The sequence below is a fragment of the Nomia melanderi genome, chromosome 4, assembly GCF_051020985.1.
Source record: "Nomia melanderi isolate GNS246 chromosome 4, iyNomMela1, whole genome shotgun sequence".
NCBI lineage: Eukaryota > Metazoa > Arthropoda > Insecta > Hymenoptera > Halictidae > Nomia > Nomia melanderi.
In genome coordinates, this window is record NC_135002.1 from 14,908,903 (window position 1) to 14,930,217 (window position 21,315).

Sequence of the window (21,315 nt, forward strand, 5' to 3'; positions counted from 1 at the left end):
CTTTTGAAGACATTCTCCGGATCTTATTTTCGTTCCTGAAGACCACTCTACCTAGTATCTCCAAGTTTCTTCGAGTTCCTTGATTAACTTAAGAACAAACAACCCTTTTTCACATTTGGCCGCGGACGATCGGCCGGAACCGGAGTGCATAGTCCGAAGATTTCTGCAGTTGTTCGCGTGCACGTCGGCCGATAAATCATCGAAACGTTCCGGTTACGATGAACTTTCTCGACCGCGATTTGACCGTGTGCTCTCTGAACCCCATTTTACACCTTCACAACCCCCTCGCCTTCGCGCGGCTCATATTTCACGCGGTTCACCCCCTCAAGAATAGCATCGCCCATGAATTTTATCGCCCTCGTTGCTTCGGAAAATCCTCTGTGCACATTGGACCAGGGGAATCAGGCGCAGCCAATGCGAGTCTCTCTGCGATACGCTGCGTTGCACCGTGATGCAACCGAATGATCGAACTGTAGATATACAGTGTGTCTCATGAACTCTGTCCACTTGAATATCATACAAGCGAACCTTTATCAACCAGCACATGTCGATTTTAATGAAAATTATGTGAGAGACATAGTTCTCAAGAAAATATTTGATACGTAAGTTTTTCTTATTGGTCATCATCCACTTTGAACGGGTGAAAACACCCCTTAAAGTTCAGGGGTGCAGAAAAGAAATCTAAATTGTTCATTTTCTGGCGATCAATTTAATAAGAACATTTTTTTTAGATGTTGACCAATAAGAAAAAAATACGTGTCAAATATTTTCTTGAGAACTATGTCTCACATAATTTTCATTAAAATCGGCGTGTGTTGGTTGAGAAAGTTCCCTTATTAGTTATTTCGACCAAAACGAAAACATGTTGCTTACAGAAATTGTAGGGTTTAAGAAACTACAGAATATGGTATAAATGTTATTCTTGTAAGTGGAGTCATAGAAGAGATGTAGCGGTTCCGATAGGTCAGCGTATCCAGAGTATAAAAGTATAGAGGTGCATTTGTCCTAAAATTTACCGTTACTGAGATATTTTATAGTTTCTTAAACACTAGAACTTCTGTAAGTAAAATTTTCTCGTATTGGTTGAAAAAGCCAAGTTATATACGTGGACAGAGCCCTTGAAACACGCTGCATAACTATAGATATATTTGCATAGGATTGTTGTAGGATAATTCGGCGAGCGATGCCACAACTTTTACAAAAGAGCTCTTGGAACATACATACCACTGATACTTAACATTAGTACTATCGTAATTGTCAAAATGGCAGATTTCAATTTTCCCATTTTGGAATTATTAGTGCCTTAACAATAGCTTTACGGAAGGTGTTAATTTGATGCATACTGAATTTTATGAATATTATTTGGTGAATGTTTATATAAATTTTGATTGATGTAGTTGTAAGAATATGTATCCCAATTTTCTATCTTTAAACCTATAATTTCTAAGACCTGAATAAACGAACATCAACTTTTTTAGGAACAGTTGAATCAATTGTGAATAAGTGTTACATTCTATTTTCATTTCTATTTTTATTTACTCTATATTGTATGATAAATTGTTTATAACAGTAGCATTAATACGTATGTCATTGGTATTATCATTGTTCATTATTAAAACAAAACAATGTTTTCGCGGAGAAAATGTTAAAGCTACCAGATTATATCGAGTATTCAGAATTAAAGTGTATGTAATCGGTTTTTTAATAAATAGGGTAATAAAAAGCTACGGAATATGCTCAAGTCAATTTTAACTGAACAAGTTACTGAAAGAAGGTTACTTTAAATAGATCATAGTCGAGGAAATTTTCATACCTGTCTAATATTTTACTATTCATGTGGCGGTTATGAATTTCCTTTTAAACAGTAATAAAATAACAAATGCAAACATAGCATATATACATATATTATATTTAATATCTATTACATATATTTATGTGTATATTTTTTTTGCTGTTAATACAATTTTTATTCGTCAGGAATTTAAACGTTTCAACATCTTTTAATTGTCTTTTAATTTGATTGAAATCAACAATGAAATCGAAGCGAAATGGTAATACCAAACAAAATATTTTCCAGAGGTCGCAACAGTTTTATTAGAATTCAGCGAAGCGTTCACAGCGGAAAATATATTTCCCGTTGCCTAGTTTTTTGTTATAGGAGCCGTATTTTAAAGCGATTTTGCCGAACGTGTAGGACGTCGCGATAGAAATGATTTCGAACGCTTTCAATCACGAATTTAGGGAAGACGACCGATTCCTCGTAATTGGGGCGAGACGTTTTAACATGGCAAAATATAAATCTCGACTCGATAAACAGGAACACCATATTTCGATGGAACGAAACCCTACATTTTACGAGGAATTAAACGGACGTTTAAAAACGTGGGAGATTTTTATTTTCAATAAAATATTAAATGAAACATAATTGTTTCATGTAACCTGTTTCAAAATTCTCTACCTCTTCCTTTCATTATTTATTTTTATAGTTTCATTATCATAATGAAATAATGCAAATTTCAGTAAGATCTTCATAAAATAGATGTTTCAAGCAAAAATATATTTACATTTGCACAATTTGTTGAAAGATTCAATGTTGGAAAAAACTCACAACAAAATTACAAATTGGTAACTGCGACAAAGGAAAAATCTACCACTTACATAAGAGTAACTTACCAACATATATGTGTGGGCAACGAAATATCCATAAACGAAGATCAATAAATTCTTAATGTGCAATGTGTTAGTTAAAAAAACTTGTATGTAATACATGTCCCTTTGAATCAATATTTAATGAAGACCCAGTGACGATAAGAATTCTTTAAAACGTTTCAATGGGTTTAATTTCTAGGATTTAATCCCATTAAGACCTGCAGCGGAAAGAAAATTCCTCAAAACTCTTGTCTTCGAAAAAAATATAATTTATTTAAATCATAAAAGTGAGTTTGATTCGGTTTTTTCGAAATGTTCGGAGCAAACAGGTTTCGATACTTTCGTCAGCGTGTCAAGCTGACGTCCGCCATCGTCATAAAGGCGCGGCGATGAGTCGGCCGGTCGTAAAAAATTCACTGCATCTGCTTATTGATCATATCGGAGCGTGTGGCAGAATTGAACGAGCCATGAGGACGATTGAGTGATCGGCAAATATTTAGCCTTTATAAGCGCCGCTACAAATTGGTTCCAGACTTTGAACGCTGCGTGAACCAGCGACGTCAAAGAGTTAACCCCACAGTCGCTTCGGGCTTTGTAGTTTGCTAATCGATGCAAATAAAAAGAAGACTGTCTCGGTACTACACAGAAGTGCTATTTCCCTTTCTCTTAATTTGGAAATAAAATTAAAACGTTCGATGTCAGCGTCACGTATCTATTCGTGATGATCGACGTTTTGTGCTTTGTGCGAAGTAAATTACTTTTACCTGAGATTTTTCCTTAAATTTTCTTTTTATCATTATTTATACTTTCAATAAAATTATGAAGACAACTATTAGATAGGATAAAATTAGTTATTTGTGTAAGACATTTACGTAAATTAGATAGTTTAATTGCTTGGTAATTCTAGCGTTAAATATGGACAATGTTTACTTTCAAGTGACTTTTAAAGCATTTTGTAATCTTTCGTATCTGAATACGTATTCTAATTTTAAATGAAAAATTGTTGATTCTATCGAGTGTCTCGTAAATCAATTGTTATTGTTCAGTATCCTTGCACCACTGATTATACAGTGAAAATATTAATACAAAAGTTTTTCGAGAAAACCCGAGTCCTTTCCGCACGATTTTTTTTGTTACGCTAAATACATTTGCCACGTGAAAAGTAAATTAAAAATATTTAATTCTTTCTTTCTTTAATGTCTTATTAACGTAATGACTGACGGAAGCCACTTTGTATTATACGCGAGGCTTGCATTGTTTGAATTTCGTCCCTGTACAATTTAATTTACGTTAAATGCACCCCTTAGAATGCGCACAGCGGCAAAACATTAAATTGGTAGGTGCCGTGTTATTCAAAATTGAACAGTACGTGACTTCAAATTCACGCAGACGTGATCATTCCGTCCTGTTTCCCGAACATTGAAGGAAACGCGTTGCAATCAATTTGTATGTGAAGTTCGATGAAATTAACGGAACGTTCCAAATGCTGTTCGCATTAAACACTACGTGAATAACGGTATTATTTTAACACTAATTTAATTAGTAACATTATTTATTCTATCAATTCTAGAGAAATTGATATTCGTTCAATTAAATTTTGGAGATTAAAGGTTTAAAAGTAGACAACGAGGGGAGATATCCGTGTAATTGCATCAATCGAAATTGACGTAAACATCTACCAAATAATATTTATAAAATTCAGTTCCGTAAATCTAGTGTTAAACAGAAAACCAGATTTCAAACTGAGTAACTTTATTTTCGTCGGAACCATTAACGCGAAATGTTTTGGCAAAACAAAGCTAAAAATATTTTCAGCATCCTTCAGACCAAATAATCTATCAAAAATTGATAGCTAATGTTGGGCGAAAGTTATACAAAATAACAGACACAATCAATCTGATTGTTATTTGTGAATAACGAATAATTAATACACTTGTCATTCACGGATAATGAATAAATTGAATCTATTCATTGTTTTAAATACCTACTGCCTAACGGTGTAACAATGTAAACGACGTGAATGGCATTGTCTTGTAATTAATCAAATTTTTAAGTGCGACCAAGAAATGATGAATATTAAGTGAAGAGTAAAGTTCTCCACACGAATAACTGGAATAACAAATAACCCATTATTTATTCGTTATTGTCATTCGAATAAAATTTCATTCAAATAATGTCCATAACCGTTTACAGCGATGAATAAGGTATTTTATTGTCGAGGCTGTGCATTCGTATGCATATTTGAAATTGTTTTGAAACAAAATGACGGGGCTTTCACCAATTCTCCGTTCGTGTTTGTCCAGAATATGCTCGTTCGAGAGTTAAATTGATTATTCTTGCGATAACCAGATATTCGGAAACTACTATTAGGCATTTACTGAAAAAAGTTCGCGTTGCATTTCCTACCAACAATGAATTGACATAGTTTTTAAATTTAAAAATTAGAATTATTTTAATTATTTCTGCCCGTCAATTAATTAATTTATATTAAAAGCAATCAATAAAGATCTTCAGTTGTTTTTCAGCTTATTTTATACTTTATCCTTTTTGTAACTTTACTAAAACTGAGACAAAGTTCTTAAGTATATAACGAAATGATAAAAGTAAAAAGTTAATGCGGACTGCAAAGGGTTAACTGCTCAATAGTTTAATTGTTAATTTTATACCATATACATTTTTTTTATAGTCACAAAAAGAATACGGCCTGTAGAGATAGGAAGATAGCATTAGATAGGAATCAAGCTCTCGACGTCGTGTAGCCTCGGAAAAATTGGTAACGAAAATAGAGAGGAAAACTGGATACTCGATCGGCGAATGGGAACGGGAACGGGAACGGAAACGGATACCTTTATCTGCCTCGTCTTTTGCGAGTTATCGATTCACCGGATACTGTCTTCCCGTTTTCCAACGGATTTTTGTCGCGCGTTTCCCCCGTAAAGGAACATTCCTCGTGCACGGCTCGTTCGCGAGGTGGAGGCTCAGGATAAAATCAGTTTAATCCTTGACAATGTATATGATCCGACCCTGACTGGAGAAAAGGGAACAGTTTTTACATTTTCCCCTGCCCGGAGCTTTCATCTTAAAGGCAAAAAATATCAGGATTTACTGGTGGTAAATTCTTTATTATATATCACGCCGCGGAACGTGAAAAGTGTTTTCTCCTTTCCATTTCAATTTTGCTTAAATAGTTTAATACTGTTTCCTGACGCTCGTTAGTCCGTTTCGCGGACGATTAAGAGAAAAGCTGACTTTTGTCATGAGAATGTAATAGAATAAATAATAATGAACGGTTTATAATGGAAGTGAAATGTTGTTATTTCATTTATTTCTTTCTCGAGAAATATTCTAGGAACTGTCGTATAGTTAGAGCAGGTGCGTTGAACATAAACTTGTGTTCGTTTATAATGGAGGATTCTCGCCTATTTGTCTATATACAAATCGACATGATTGTTGTATTAAAGTTAGCGTACGCATCTTATGAGGAAACTTGGCCAATATGTAGCTCACCGTTTTGTGCTTAGGATGGAGAGGAGCTTAGAATTACTTGGGTATTAGAGCTAATAGCAAGAGCATATTACGTTGATTTTCAAACATGGACCTGTCGTGGAATGTCTTGCGTTTCAAATTTGAGTCTTATATTATAATCGCATTCCGATACATTGTTATTGCCTACTGTATCTTTTATTATTTGATGGTATAATGATACTTTTTACAACTAACACAAATGTATATAGGGTACAAACAAAGAGATAGAATTATTCTATTTCATCATTCCATTTATAATTACATTATACGAATGTTGCTATCAAATATCGCACTTTGTAATTCCACTACATCAATCCAAATGGTGACTGTAAGTCGCCTTCCGACTGCAAACGATTAATATTAATAATAAATAGTGTATAAAACACTGTGAAATGAAATGCGACTAAAATGTAATAACAAGAGAAATGGCAATTTCGTGATAATTCGAACGAATGTACTATTTAATTATGGTCATTCTCTATATTGCATTTTATGTCCTTTCTACATAGTAGAAACACATTTAGTATAGTTGCGTTACTGACATGCCAGCTGACCAGTATCTCAAAAGTGAAGAGTTCCGCCATTACTATCGGGCCGAGCACCGCGAGTGAACGTCTCCCCTTACCTCTCTTCACTTTTAAGCCATAGGCCGGCTGGTATCATGTCAGTAACGCACTGTACCTATATCAGATAAGAAAACAACACTTAAGATAAGGAATAATTGTAATCCATTTTTTAAGGGCTTATAATTCATTTCAGTGAACTTGCAATATTTTAACAGCAAACTAATTTTCTGGAAAGCTGGGTTCGCGCGTGGATTCGGGAAATATTTTTACGTCAAGGAAACTAGCTTCAAACAAACGGCCAGGAATTTAAATAATCCGGTTAGGATGATCCCATGATAAATCAATCCGTGTTTCGAAGTTTCTAGCGAATTTTTATTTTGAAACAGAAACCGGTCAACGATTGGATATGAAAAAAATGTACAATTCTGTTAAGAGGACGTGCGATAATCTCTGTTTTCATATCTGGCTGAGTAAATGTTGAAATAAGATTCGTAAACAATTTTCGAGGACAAATTTCAATCGAATGTGTTGTATGATTATTATTGTCTATAAAAGAACGTTTCGTTATTATTATTATTGCTGTTACTGTTATTATTCTTATTATTGTATTATTAATAATGTTATTTTCCTTCTTATCACTGTTACGTATCACTGGTATTATTAATTATTATTAGACATTATTAGCTTTATTACTCGTCTTATTATTGAACATATTACATATATGTAAAGTCCGTGGTGTAGTTTCTCAAGAGAACATTGTCTCCGAGTAGCACACTTTATCTTCAAGATGCGAATACAGGGAACATTTCGGATGATAAAGTTACGTGGCGTCGCTTTGTGTACGAAAGCTCGTTGCTATACATTTCACTGAAAAACGAGGCGGAATGGCGGTGCCTGATTACAATAAATTTGTTTTCCTCTCTACGAAACAGAAATGCTCACTCTCAGCTTCTCTTACATAATTCTTATCGAAAACACCGTTAACCAAAAAAAATTCGTCGGTACGATAGGCTTAAGCCTATTATTACCAAGTACATACGAGTACTGGCACCTGTATGTGTAACATTTGTTGATCATTTCTTTGGTCTCTTTGTATCAAACCTTGAACAACCGATAAGATAATGGCAGCATACATTGTTATTGTTAAAGCGATTTGCAAGTCATACAAAAATTTGTTAGTCATATTTCTAAGAAGCTAGTTGGAAAATAACTTCTTGAGTTTGTTCGTTATGTGAATTAACGACCAAAAAATTGTTTTATTTAATTTATGATCTCAGAATCGAAAGTGTTTATGTAAAAAACTTCAATCAACGATTGAGATTGCTAATCATGACTTGCGACCAAAGGTCGTAAATTATCGACAATGTCGAACTGATGTGAATGTTGATACCAAATTTGTTTTATAACGTTATTTGCTGTGCATTATATTTGGTACAGATTAATTTTATTTAAGAGAAAATTTACAAGAAAGAATATATAAGTAAACTAATATTGAGAAAGCTAATAAAATAAAGTCTCTTTGTTATTTATATAAAATATCCGATAGTATGGTTTTGTTTGTCGTGTAATTAAGTTCGGAGGTTTTACAATCTAATTTGACAATAATGGAGTTATGTCACGGAAAATCAGTGGCCCACGAGGTAGATCGTAGCGATTGGACCAACATGTTTCGGTATTGAACTCTGAAATTCTGCTAAATTTATTTTATATAATAATACGACAACGAAAACTGTAAAATAAATTAAATTAATAAATTACATGTTGTCATCACGTTTTAACCACTTCAAATTACAATCCTAAAACGATAAGTCATCACAACTAATATACTTCAATAATATGCAGAATGAGTATTTAAAAAAGAACTTATCCGTCTTCCGTTTCTGCAAAACTTGTTATTAATTTGATGTTATATAAAGCCATAAATATAACGTCGATCACTTTCGATCGACTCAATTCTTTAAAACCATTTATTTTGACCAATGCGTTAAAAGGTAACTTTTGAAATTTTAAATCAAAATCGTTTTCTAAGAGTAAATCGTTTTCCCCAATCAATTTCTCAGCCATTCCCATAATGACAATACAATTAATACACACTACTTAATTACTTTTATAATCATTACAGAAAGAGTCGACAAGTCGATTGAAAAATAACAATTAAATTTAGAAAATAATTTTAAGCAAAAATGTTAAAAGGTGTCTAGAGGGGTTGAAAATAGTTACGACTCTATTCCCTTTCTCCATAACTGTTTCATTGAGAACAGATATACAAGATAAGTCGTTAAATCGTACCACCAACATTTATTTGTTTTCTCAAAACATGTTCGAGGTAGAAGTTGTTTGACACTAACAGTAAAAATTACGATTGACGAATAACTTTCGTTTGGAATATTTTTGACGTAACAAATGGTTTACAACTAAATTCAGATAGCACGGTCAAGTGACTCTAGTTTCTCTAGATATTGATTACAGTAATCAAGTGAAACAATTGGTTTTTAAAATCATTTTCGATATTTAATATTTTTAAGATATCAATAATCACGAAATAAGTAAACCGAAACTAGTCATTTTGATTAATACGATAGTTCTAGGGTTAATAGCTTCGGTAGAAATTGCTTGAACAGAACTCGCGAGCAGTTTGATCCCATCGCTGGCTGTTAGCGTTGAAATCTTCGTTTCGCTATCTCCCCACTACGTGGTTCATTGGCTTGGTTCTGCGGAACACTTGCGAACGTAGGTCACCAGGCTGCTGTGAGTCTACGCTACATGTCAGTTGGCATTGTTGCTCGCTCCGAGAAACGGTGTTTATCTATCACATGGCGCGCGAGGATCCGGTGGTCACTGTGAAACAGGGCCGACTACGTGGCACCGTCCAGGAGAACGTTTATGGCGGACAGTTCCTCGCATTCCGCGGTGTACCGTTTGCGAAACCGCCAATCGGTCCGCTCAGGTTCAAGGTGAATACTTTACTGACTAAATTGTAGCATAAAGGTTTAGTCAACCAAGTCCTCGTATCGCTTTATGATTACGAAACATAACGTGGGATATATAAACGCATGAACTTATGGGGCAACCTAATACTTTCGTTTCACTCAACGATTTTCGCTATTCATTAACTGGTTGAGTGCTATGGACGCATATATATGCGTTTTTCAATCTTTTTAATCACACGCATTCGGTGGTGATAATTGTAAGTGTCTGCGATTTTAACCAGTCAACTGCGTTTGACGAGTATACATGTTATTTTAAAACTTGAAATAATACTAATTATTTATTTTTCCAGATAAACATGTAATTCTTCTTTGTTTTGCTTTGGTTTTTCATTAAAGTATAACCTAGGTTTATTGGCCTTGCGTTTGACGAGTACACACTTAACTTTTTTACTTTATTGCACGCAAAACGAGAGATTTTTTAAACTAAATTCCACAGTTAACAGGTTAATGTACATGTTTCTTGGCATTATTCAATTCGACGAGACTGAGGAATTGCAATTACAATTTACTTACAACTTAATTAATTGCATGAATTGACGTAATTAATTGACCTTCAGATGAACAAAAGAGTATTCCGTCCACATGGAACGTTTTGGCTGGGAGTATTCAGCACTTAAACGGTTAATGACGCTTGCCGTTGACTGCCGCTAACGATAACACACATTTTGTGAAGTATTCAATGTTATTATTATATAATTGGCAATCGCGTAAACATCAAATTCTGGAGAATAATTCCTAGCTATTGAATCGAATTAATTGATAATGAAAACGGAAATGGTAGTGAAACAGAGTTAAAAAATGTTGTTGTTTGATTGTCACACGTGGCTGAACAAGCAATAATAGCATTGACTTTGGTATCATAACTTATGTCAGATGCATCTAACCACTGTGCAATGGTTAATGGTATTCAGCAGATTACTGATTCGACGCAACTGTTATGTAGGAAGATACGCTCGCGAATTGTAAATACCGGAAGCTCGAAAAGAATATCAGAATGTTTTTATTTTCTTTGTCGCTTCCTAAATCATGCGATCAAATTGTAATGAAATCACATTTTTTCCAGTTCCCTTAAATTTTTTCGTTTATTATAAACCATTTAAAGAAACATATAAGAAAAGTTATGCATTCTTAAATATTAACCTGAAATTCTGTCAAACATTTTCGGATACGTTGAACATTCTTAAAAATTCTTTTTCTTGTTTAAAAACATTAATTCCCCGAAATGTTCAAGTATTATATTAAACCGAAACATAAATTTCCGAATACTCAAGAAAAATCAATTTTGCAATCTTCATTCCTTGAATTCTCAAGTATTATGTATTGCAATTGTATTGTAACTATTTGACTCGGGATCTTTATGTAAATTCATATGTTTAAGAACATAATTAGAAAAATAGCGTTTTTTCAGCACGATAGAAAATAATTGTTCCTAAAAAATGTTATACAACTTTCTATCAATTTCATAAAATTGCTAGCGTTATCTTCAAACAGACTTCAATGTCAGATCACGAACAAATGCGTGATATCAGTTAGAAATTGTTTGTTCCGCTCTACTAAACGGACTTTACAAATTTACTGCGAAAATTTCATGTTTGTTGCCACATTTGTTGCCCTTGGGAATATTCGTTGCTGATAGACTGAATTGCCATCTATGAATTGCTATTAGCACCCTACGCGTGTGTGCAATTACTGGCAATTGAGGCGTCGAACTAACACGGATGTGAGACTCATCGCTTCTTTTATAACATAACTACTTTTAAATGTTTCACTTTAGAATTTGAAAGACACTGTTCCCATTATATCGCGTTAATCGTCGTGCTAAAAAGCAAGCATATTAATATTGTAGGCAGATTTATAAATGTCTACTTCGTCGATAATTGAAATAAAAAAACACAATACGAAAATGTTTATTGATATCCGTTCAATAGTTCGTTTCGTTGTGTTGACGTTTATCAGGTCTGTCAATTATATAATTTTTATTGTTGAAAGTCAGACGTGGATGGGCATGTTGCCGATTAATTGATGGAACTGATAAATTCTGGTGGCGACAGTGAGCTTAAACAGAAATTTAATGGAAATGCCTGGCACAATGCTGGCTGCGTAAACTCCGCATTGCGTTCAAATGCCTATACTCAAAGAGTATGTTAATACCCGGTTAATTTGTCATGTACACCGTTGAAACTCAATGAATCCTATCATGGCCGCGGATATCAGAAAATCTACCGACGATGTTAACTACACAGAGAATCAGCTGTTTGAATAAAACAATCAGGTCCAAAATGAGCATTCTGATAATGATTCGTTTTGCACAACCTCGACACAAATATACTACTTGTAATTGAATCATGCTCGTTTGTGGAAAATTACCTACCTTTGGAGTAACATGCAAACGTAATAGTGTGTAACAGGAAAAATTGATTTCCAGTGTAATTCGCTTTTATTAAAAAATCCATAAAGTTTATGAAACAAATTAAAAGTTATCCAATTGTTTGATCCAATAATTGAGCCACTCATTGGACGTACCGATTAACTCCACGAAACAAAAAGTAGAAAGAAGTGATACAATAGTTACATATCGATTTTTAAAATTTCCCTTTGAATGCAAAATCAAATAATTATTATAGAATGTATTTTACTTGATTAACGCAGCTACAGCTTCAATCTAACAAATGTGTAAAATACATAAAATAATATATTCTTGAAGTAACTTTTATTATTCTTACAATTTTTCCATAACTAAAAGACTTTCTATCATTTTGTGTTACCAAACTCAGTCATAATGAAATTTATATTAAATATAAAATATTAAGAGCCAATGAAGCGACTTAATGATAAAATCTTAAAAACTTCCAAAATTGGAGTTAATCGGTTTGGCCAGTGAATAGCTCAGTTGTAGATTCCGTCACAACTCGGTCGCGATTTTTTAACACCAGTTAATGACATCGTTAAAACGAACACGTCGTTAGAGTTGTGACACGTTTATTAGATTACATGAAAATGAAGTGGTTGCAAAAAGGTTGCACGTATATCAGTGATCCTGTTTGGAATCCGTAAGTACTCGTTGTTCAAGCGTACGTGAGAGAAACATCGCATACACGTCAAAACATTGCTGTTAGTTTAGAAGATGGCGGAATTAGATTTAACTATCAAATGTCATTAATAAGAGTTGCAGCTGTTGCAAATAATGAAGAACATTCTGCAAATATTCCAAACGCATTATATAATCTGTATAGTATACCATATAAGTAGTAAACAGGAGCGTAAATACAGTTAAAAACTTAGAATGGAATCAATAATGAGTATAACGAGTCACTTAAAGAATCTTTGCACATCATTTTCATTTTAATTCGTTATACGTTGTCACGTTGGAAGTGTATATGTCACGATGTACTGGTATTTTGAATATTATTTTTTTTATCGCTGCAGTACATTGTAGCATAAAACAATGGCTAAACTCAACAAACATTAATAGTATTAATTTGTTAATCAACTTTGAACTGTTGATATGGTTAACAGAAACAACTAACACTGCAACGTATGACCTTCCTCGCTCTAATGGCTTGATGTGGAAATCATTACCATTGCAAGTTAGCTGCAGTCTACGTATATGGAAAGAGTTACAGCAACAATTGCTACTATTCTCTGTCTGTTATCGTTATACAAGCATAATATTATTGAAAAAATAAAAACGTGGACAAATTGAGGAAGACTAAAGGAACGAAGTTAAATAAATGAAATTAACATAACATATAAATGATTACATTGTTCTAAAAAATTATAAATAATAATTGTTACAGAAAATGATCATGAACAATAACTGTTACAAAAATTATTATGAATAACAATTGTTGTAAAAATTATTACGAATAATTATTATCATAAAAGATTATTATGAACAATAACTGTTACAAAAATGATTATCCATAACAATTTATGATGAAAAAGGATAAACCAGCGAAACCACAATTTTTGCCTGGTTTCGTTTTAGGATCCCGAGCCAGCGGAACCATGGACCGGAATAAAAGACGCCACAGAATACGGCAACTGGTGTAGCCAAATGGATATATTTACACGTGAATTCATCGGTGACGACGACTGCCTTTATCTGAACGTTTACACGCCGACGACCGAAGTAACCTCGAAGCGTGCGGTGATGGTATGGATCCACGGAGGAGGATTCGTCAATGGGTCCGGCGACAACACTTTTTATGGGCCCGATTATCTCATCCGCAAGGACATTGTCCTGGTCACGATTAATTACAGGCTGGGGATCTTCGGTGAGTGGTTGAAACTCGGTTTGCTTTACTTCGAAATTTCCATTTGAAATTTTCACTACAATTTCATCATTTCGCAAGTTCTTTTCCATGGTGACGTCAGGTGTCCTTTTATAGTTTCATAATTATAATATCGAATTAGACACCTGGTGAAAAGATTAATTGAAAATTTCATTTTCTACTAAGGTATTGTTAACCAGTTAGTACCATACTACCATATTTATATAATAATTTTTTCCAAAAATTTTCATTCCTGTAATGTATACCTATAAAACTGGTTGTTTAAAAAATGAATATTCCCTTAACTAGTTAGCTGTCTTTGGACGAGTATGCTCGTCATAATATAAAACCTTGTCGTTTCTTCATGAAAAGTATACTCGCCGAAAACAACTAACTGATTAAATTATTAAATTTGCGAAAGCAAATACCGCCATACATTTATCAAATAGGAAAGAAAATGCAAGATTGCCCAAGCTTTCAGTCCATTATCTTCGAATCAATCTGTGTTATATGGATTCCAAATCTACTTCATTATATTTCGATCAATCTTCGTCGTCTGAAGCCATTATATTTTTGTCGGAGGGTATTATGTACGCATGAAATCCGGAGCCCATTGTCAGTAGTTCGATAAATCATCTACGAACGATGTCTCAGTTTCTTTTAGTGTTATAAGGTACTTGTCGATTGTTTCAGGATTTCTGGACCTAGACGACGAAGTAGCACCTGGCAATCAAGGCTTGAAGGATCAAGTACTGGCGCTGAAATGGGTTCAGGAAAATATCTCGAGCTTCGGCGGGGATCCCAACAACGTTACGATATTCGGAGAAAGCGCTGGTGGCGCTTCTGTGCATTATTTATGCATATCTCCACTGGCTCAAGGTATGACATCCAATGTTACAGAACAATTGAAAATTTCAACTAACACATGCCTCCCAACGTTTATTTTATCTTCATAGAAAAATTCGACGATTTCTTCATTACTACATGACACATAAATCGTTTATTTTGAAAGTTGCTTGGGTTTACTTAAAAAAGATTTAAGAAACCATTAAAGAATAAAAAGATTATGTGGAATTGTAACTATTATAAGGATTAACTTGATCTTTCTGAAAAATGGTCTTAAGGTACTTACAAAATAAACGGCTTATATACACAGTGAAATTATTTTCTTTTAAATGTCCAACGATATCTTAATAAACTTCGTTCCATTTTTTAGTTGAACAGCAAGCTTCGCACAAATAGTAATAGCAAACAATTTCGATTGTGGAACAAAAATTTACGTATCACCTTCTCCTTAGTTTTACTTGAAGAATGTATTAAATAAATTCGTGAATATCTTGTACGGACGAGTGGAAACAGGTAGTCATAGTATTACACTGCCACGAGAATTACGTCTGAAAATCAGATCCCATTTAGAAGCGTTTAACTTTCGTTATTCTACGCCTTGCTAAGCCGAATATCGTTCTGCTTACTTCTGCTCCACTTTGTTCAACTAGAAGCTCGTCGCGCCCTTATCTTTCCGCGCGATTTCCCGAATTTTTGTTTGGTCTGGCACAAAATATAGTAGAACCTCGATAATCCGATTTAATTGGGCGACTAACAACATTGGCCCAGATAAATGAGAAATGAGGAGGAAATTTTTTAAAACACGTTTGCAAAATTCGATCGTGCATATCCTGAAGTGTTCGTATCACAAGTAGTGTTGTTTTCTCATGCTAATTTCTAGTGTAAAGAATTAATAGTTACTTTTTTTTTTAATCATATACGTATTGACTACCATTGGGTATGACCTTTTCCAAGTTTTCGATTAACACGTTCGCGATTACGATCAAATTTGAAACATCCTTATGATGGACCGTGCCTGTCTTGCAATTGTTTCACATAATATGTTATTCACATAGTTTATACACATTTAAAACATAGTAAATAAACCAAACAAAGCATTTTACATAAATGTCATGTATGCGTGATATTTTGATATAGCCAAAGTGGCAACAGAATATACTATACGCCAAATATATGTTAACCCTCTATAGGCTCCTGTGACTTTGAACTTACATACCAATATATTGGCATCTTATTGATTTATTTCATGTTGCATAGCAAAGTGGTGAATTAAATTAAGTAATTAATTAACATAAACTTTTATATGCTTTGGTGTGAAAGTTCAAACGTTATTGGAATTTCGAAATTACAAGGTATATTCGTTTTAATACAATTATTAAAACTATTGAATACATTGTTAATTTGTATTTGCAGTTTGATATTTCTTAATTTTATACTAGATATATCTTTTTATAGTCACAAAAGAGAATTCTACCTGTAGAGGGTTAATATTAATAATTTAGTTATTTTAGAAATGGCATTACAAAATGCTTTATAAAGTAAGATAAGAAACGACGTTACAAGGTGACTTAATGTTAATCCAAAGATCGAAATTATTGGGATTGTGGATAGCCCTAACTTTGAACGATCTAGATCGTAAGAAATAGTAACTCGGTTAATCGAGGTCGTACTGTAAGGAAGACTGTAAGGTTTATTCACACGTTCCGATTTGCAGGACTGTTCCACAAGGCAATAGCGCAGAGTGGAGTGTCAGTGAATCCTTGGGCCATCAACACCAGGGACACAAAGGAATTCGCTTTCCAGTTAGCCGCTGATCGCGGCCTGGAGACGAAAGACCCTGTGGCCCTGGTCGAGTTCCTCAGGACGATCGACGCGAAAACGCTCGTCACTATGCACTACAGTTCTATGAACAAAGAGGTTAAGTATAAATTCTTACCAATGCATCCGTTAAATAATTTTCAGACAAATTTTCTCTCCTCCGTTGACACGCCAATTCGTATAAAATAAATAAGAACAAATAAATAAAAACTAATAAGTCGTAATAGAGAATGATAAATTAAAAGGAACAGAATGTGTATATAAAAATGTCTTACTGTCGCATGAGAAATTAGATGGTATGGCGAAATGAAATGATGATGTAAGTATCTCATATATAAATCAGTGGAAGATAAGGATAACGTTAAGCGAAAAGAAAAAAATAATCGTGTAATCAGAGATATAAGAACGAATGAGTTTACTATCTTCTGCAGATTAACGGACATTTACTGTACAGGATGGAAATAAATAATTGTATTTCCTTGTTGTAGCGTGATTCTAAATCTTCGGTTTGATAGAGATTGAGGCAAAGAAACTGTCGCAAAATTGCCTCTAATCTTGAAAAAAGGGTTCACATTTTTTATTATGTCGCTATCACATTCCTTTACTCTCTCACGCAAAATTCAGCAGCGATTTACAAGAAAACTATCCATTTTTGACTTATGATTTGATATTTTATTGAGACTATTTGTATCATCAAATACAATCAATTCTTTCCACCCTGAACCCTAAATGTCCGTAAATCTAGACGTTAATCTGGAGAAACAAGTGAACTCATTTCTTTCTACACTTTTGATTACACAATTATGTAACACCAGGTGTTGGTTGGCGAAGGGTAGATTCTCGATACTAGAAAAGAGCGCCATTCGAAAAGAATGAACACGTAGGTACCTATGAATCGAGTTTCTTAGCAAGGATACACGCGCAGAAACTCGCCGCCATTCAGCGCGGCCCTCTTACATAAGAGGCAAACTCCATAAAGGTTGAGCAACAGTGACAAGTAAAACTCGTTCCATTCATGGAGCGAACTCTGGATTTAGAAGCTTTCCTGTTCTATCTCCGTTAAATGAGAAGTTAAGGTCCCTCTCTTCAATTGTTTGCTTTCATCTTGATTCTGAAGCGACATTGTGCTTTTCACCGACTGCGGGAATCATTACTATGAGCATCCATTCGTTCGAAACGAATCCACGAGCAACAAATGAAACAGAAAAATTGTCTTTTATGTCTGTTACAATATGTACACCGTTATAAGCTTCCAGTAATAATTTTATTATTAAATAATTCAATTAAATGCATTCCAATATTCTTTGTACTTTTCTATTTCAGGCATCACTTTTGAATAGTCTAACAACAATAACTTAGCGAAAACTTTTGTCAAACTGTTACAACTTCACTGTAATATGATTCAACCGCAAACACTCGTTACGATAAGATCATCTATTGCACTATTAATACGTTATCGGGTGGCCTTGGGCTCATTTATCTACCTTCTCCTCGTAATGAGTAATCATTTCAATCAGAATAATTTGCGTCGGTACTCCACGAAACGAATTGCAGTAAGAGTGTACGATATTTGTCAAATTGAACAATTTAAAGTCGAAGTAGTGAGCGCCATGGCTGTTGTTGACTGAGAATAATTAACTACACATGAAAATGATTGCGTATTTTGTAGTATATTAAAAATGAATAATTTGTATGCTATTTTTCACAGAAAAATTTTCTATTCTCCGGATTATTCAAGCCAAATGTCGACAGAAAGTCTCCTACCCCGTTTATGCCGCAGCATCCAGCAATCATAATGAAAGCGGGAGTGAAAGTGCCCTTATTGATAGGCCACAATAGCAATGAAGGAAGCCTCTTCTTAAGCAGTAAGTTTGCATTTTTTGCCAATTTTTGCCGGACATTTTTAAGCCAGAAAGAAATGTTATAAAATCGAAAACGATGGAAACTAAGCTTGAACTTTGAATTAAAACGATAAAGCTGGAACTTTGCTCGAGTCTTGTTACACTTAAAATAATTAACACTGAATTTAATACCAAGATTATTAGTTTCCTTGTATTTATTTTTATATAATATGAAATAATCATTAAGGTCTCAGTGAAATTGATTTTTAATCATTGTACGTTACAAGTATTTTTAATTCTTCGTAGTTCGATAAGGATATCACGAAACTCTCTTGGCAATGTCGTGTAGGATATTAATTCCTTTTAGACAATTGATATCACCCGCATGCTAAAGTAAACGAATTGTTACCATTATTATTCATTACGATATTTTACTGCATTCTTAGGCGTTTTATATTCAGATATTGAGAAAGTACTGCAAAAAGTCAACGCCAACTTTGATGATATCGTGCATCCGGAGACGGAGGCCGCGATGAAAAAGGACGATATTTCCAGCGCGGATTTACGGAACATCTACTTCGGCGACAAACCGATTACCAAAGAGACCCAACAGAACTACGCTGATTACATGAGCGATATGATGTTCACTCAAGGAATTTACGATGTGCTCAGAATTCAAATGGAGAAGAGCACCCCCACATATTTTTATAAGTTCACCTTTGAACCCGAGATTTCGTTTATGAAACAGAAGTTCAATATTGAAGTATCAGGTAGAATCAAATATAACACATGATTGCTTATCAATCAATTTTCCATTCTCGAGTAAATTGCACAAGTTACAAGTTCATTCGTTACAAGTAAAAATTTTCCAAAGCAAATCCTTTCTTTCAAAAACTTTTCGACTGCGAAGTATTTACAGGTCAGAAATTATAATTATAATACAAATAATAATCGAATCATATGAGCATATGACACGCAAGTTAAAAAGAATAGAATAGTGCTTCTTTTATTCGAGGAAGAAACTGAAACACGTTTCCTATGAATAGAATAGTACGTAATAAAAGTATCTAGAATAGACTGAAGATACGAAGGAGTCTATATTCCTTCATGAATATTTGACGTGAATACGAAAATATTTTATGAATAATCTGATCAGTTTCTTTATAAGTGAATGGGAGCACGGATTCTTTTTCACGGAACGTAGAAAGGGAATTTGATGAATAAAAAGTAGCAATGTAAACTGAATAAACTATAATTAGAAGGAAAAATGTTCGTGGTTCACCTTGGCACTGTTTACTCAGTTTTAAATGGCGTGCATTATTACAGGAGCGTCGCACGCAGAAGAACTGATGTTTATGTTCTATTCGAAATTATTGAAGCTTATGCAAATCAATCCACCGGAACCCAAAAGTAGAGATCACAATGTTTTAGAGTACCTCACTCAGATGTGGACCGACTTCGCGAAGACTGGGTATGCGATTTGAACAAATTTTAATGAGCATCATAAGCTCTTAAAATTTATCCATTTATACTAACACATTCGTAATCTGTAAATTTCCTAATTTTTTAATACTCATTACCGATGAAAATAATGGAAATCTTAAACTAATTGTCGCAAATTTCTGACGTTAAAACAGGGACAAAAGTTAGAAAATTTGGTTTGCAGTATTAGTCTTGTAACGATCTGTTGTTTGACATTAAGAACTTTTTGTTAAAGAAAAGTATTTCCAAAGATGTGAATTTAAGAAAATGTGAATTTACGTCAGCAGTCGCGAATGTGTTAAATAAAATTTATATCAAGTATTAAATATCCGAGAGTTCTCGATATATCCAGCATAATGAAAAAATATGTTTCTTGTTTTAGAAATCCAACTCCAATGACCACGAACCAAATCCCTGCGCTTTGGAAACCGCTCCAAAAAGGAGACGTGTATAATTACATGAACATCGGTGAGAAGTTACGCATGGAAACCACGAAACGCGAAGAACATACGTTCGATTGGATAATGATGAAGAACAAACTGTGATAATTGTTTTGTTACCAAAATTGTTATCTATACACGCGTGTATTTCTAATACTGTTGTCTGTTCCAATCAAGCGATTAATATATTTTGCAAAAGAATTTTACAAGGCAGCAATGCTATTTCTATGAATCCATGTTGTCTAGGCATACCGAAGCTCATTTTTCGTTTTCAAGAAGTATAAGTTTCAAATCGTGGAAACTAATATAAGTTTTAAATTTAAAGAATATTTATGTATTTATATCCTTGGTTTGTTGGTTTAATAATGCATTGTCCCTAATGATAAATGGTTTTCAAGTTTCATCTGAACTTCTAAGTCACTTGTATACTGCTGTAAGCGATTTTAGCTGTTCTGATATTTTCTAGAACAATTATAATTGATTCAATACGTGTCTTCTGTTTTTATAATATAAAAATTTAGGAACGTATTTCATTCGATTTTATGTAATGGTTTATTTCTTTGTAGCCACAATCCTTTCCACTAAATATTTAAACAAATTATTTACTAATATTTTATATTATATTTTTCTAGTTATTTTCCCGCGAGATTTCATTTTATCTGTAAAAGAATTTATGAGATATATATTCGTGAAATGTGGTCAAAGTACTTTTCTTCTCTACTGTGTATGTATAAAATACAAATTTTTAAGATAATACCATAATCAGAAGCAAAACATGCCAATATAGATTGTTCAATTCTTCCGTTCAGGTCAAAACTGATATGAACAAAGCAACAACGATAAAAGTATTATTAACCACGGTAGGAAAGATTTAGTAACCTATT

The 21,315-nt window shown here is 33.7% G+C and overlaps 2 protein-coding genes across 25 annotated transcripts in view; one reads left to right on the plus strand and one right to left on the minus strand.

The window, feature by feature from the left end:
* The window catches only part of Dh31-R (Diuretic hormone 31 Receptor), a 179,581-nt gene that overhangs the window by 39,543 nt on the left and 118,723 nt on the right, over positions 1 to 21,315 (minus strand). The window lies entirely within an intron of this gene.
* Positions 9,466 to 20,969, plus strand: LOC116425478 (juvenile hormone esterase). 2 transcript variants are annotated; one of them, XM_031973226.2, is made up of 8 exons: positions 9,466 to 9,694; positions 13,719 to 14,007; positions 14,698 to 14,883; positions 16,565 to 16,767; positions 18,377 to 18,533; positions 18,971 to 19,279; positions 19,836 to 19,980; positions 20,374 to 20,969. In XM_031973226.2, the coding sequence occupies exons 1-8, from the start codon at positions 9,554 to 9,556 to the stop codon at positions 20,534 to 20,536; spliced, it is 1,593 nt and encodes a 530-aa protein (XP_031829086.1). In that variant the 5' UTR covers positions 9,466 to 9,553; the 3' UTR covers positions 20,537 to 20,969. The 2 variants fall into 2 exon arrangements, with proteins under 2 accessions (XP_031829086.1, XP_031829085.1); XM_031973225.2 differs by having other exon boundaries at positions 9,467 to 9,694; positions 18,956 to 19,279.

Excerpts from the sequence above, each read along its gene's own strand:
- LOC116425478 (XM_031973225.2), top strand. The coding sequence starts at position 9,554 with ATGGCGCGCGAGGATCCGGTGGTCACTGTGAAACAGGGCCGACTACGT. Across the intron at positions 14,884-16,564 it reads CATATCTCCACTGGCTCAAG|GACTGTTCCACAAGGCAATA; the intron begins GTATGACATCCA and ends TCCGATTTGCAG. Across the intron at positions 19,981-20,373 it reads ACCGACTTCGCGAAGACTGG|AAATCCAACTCCAATGACCA; the intron begins GTATGCGATTTG and ends TTCTTGTTTTAG.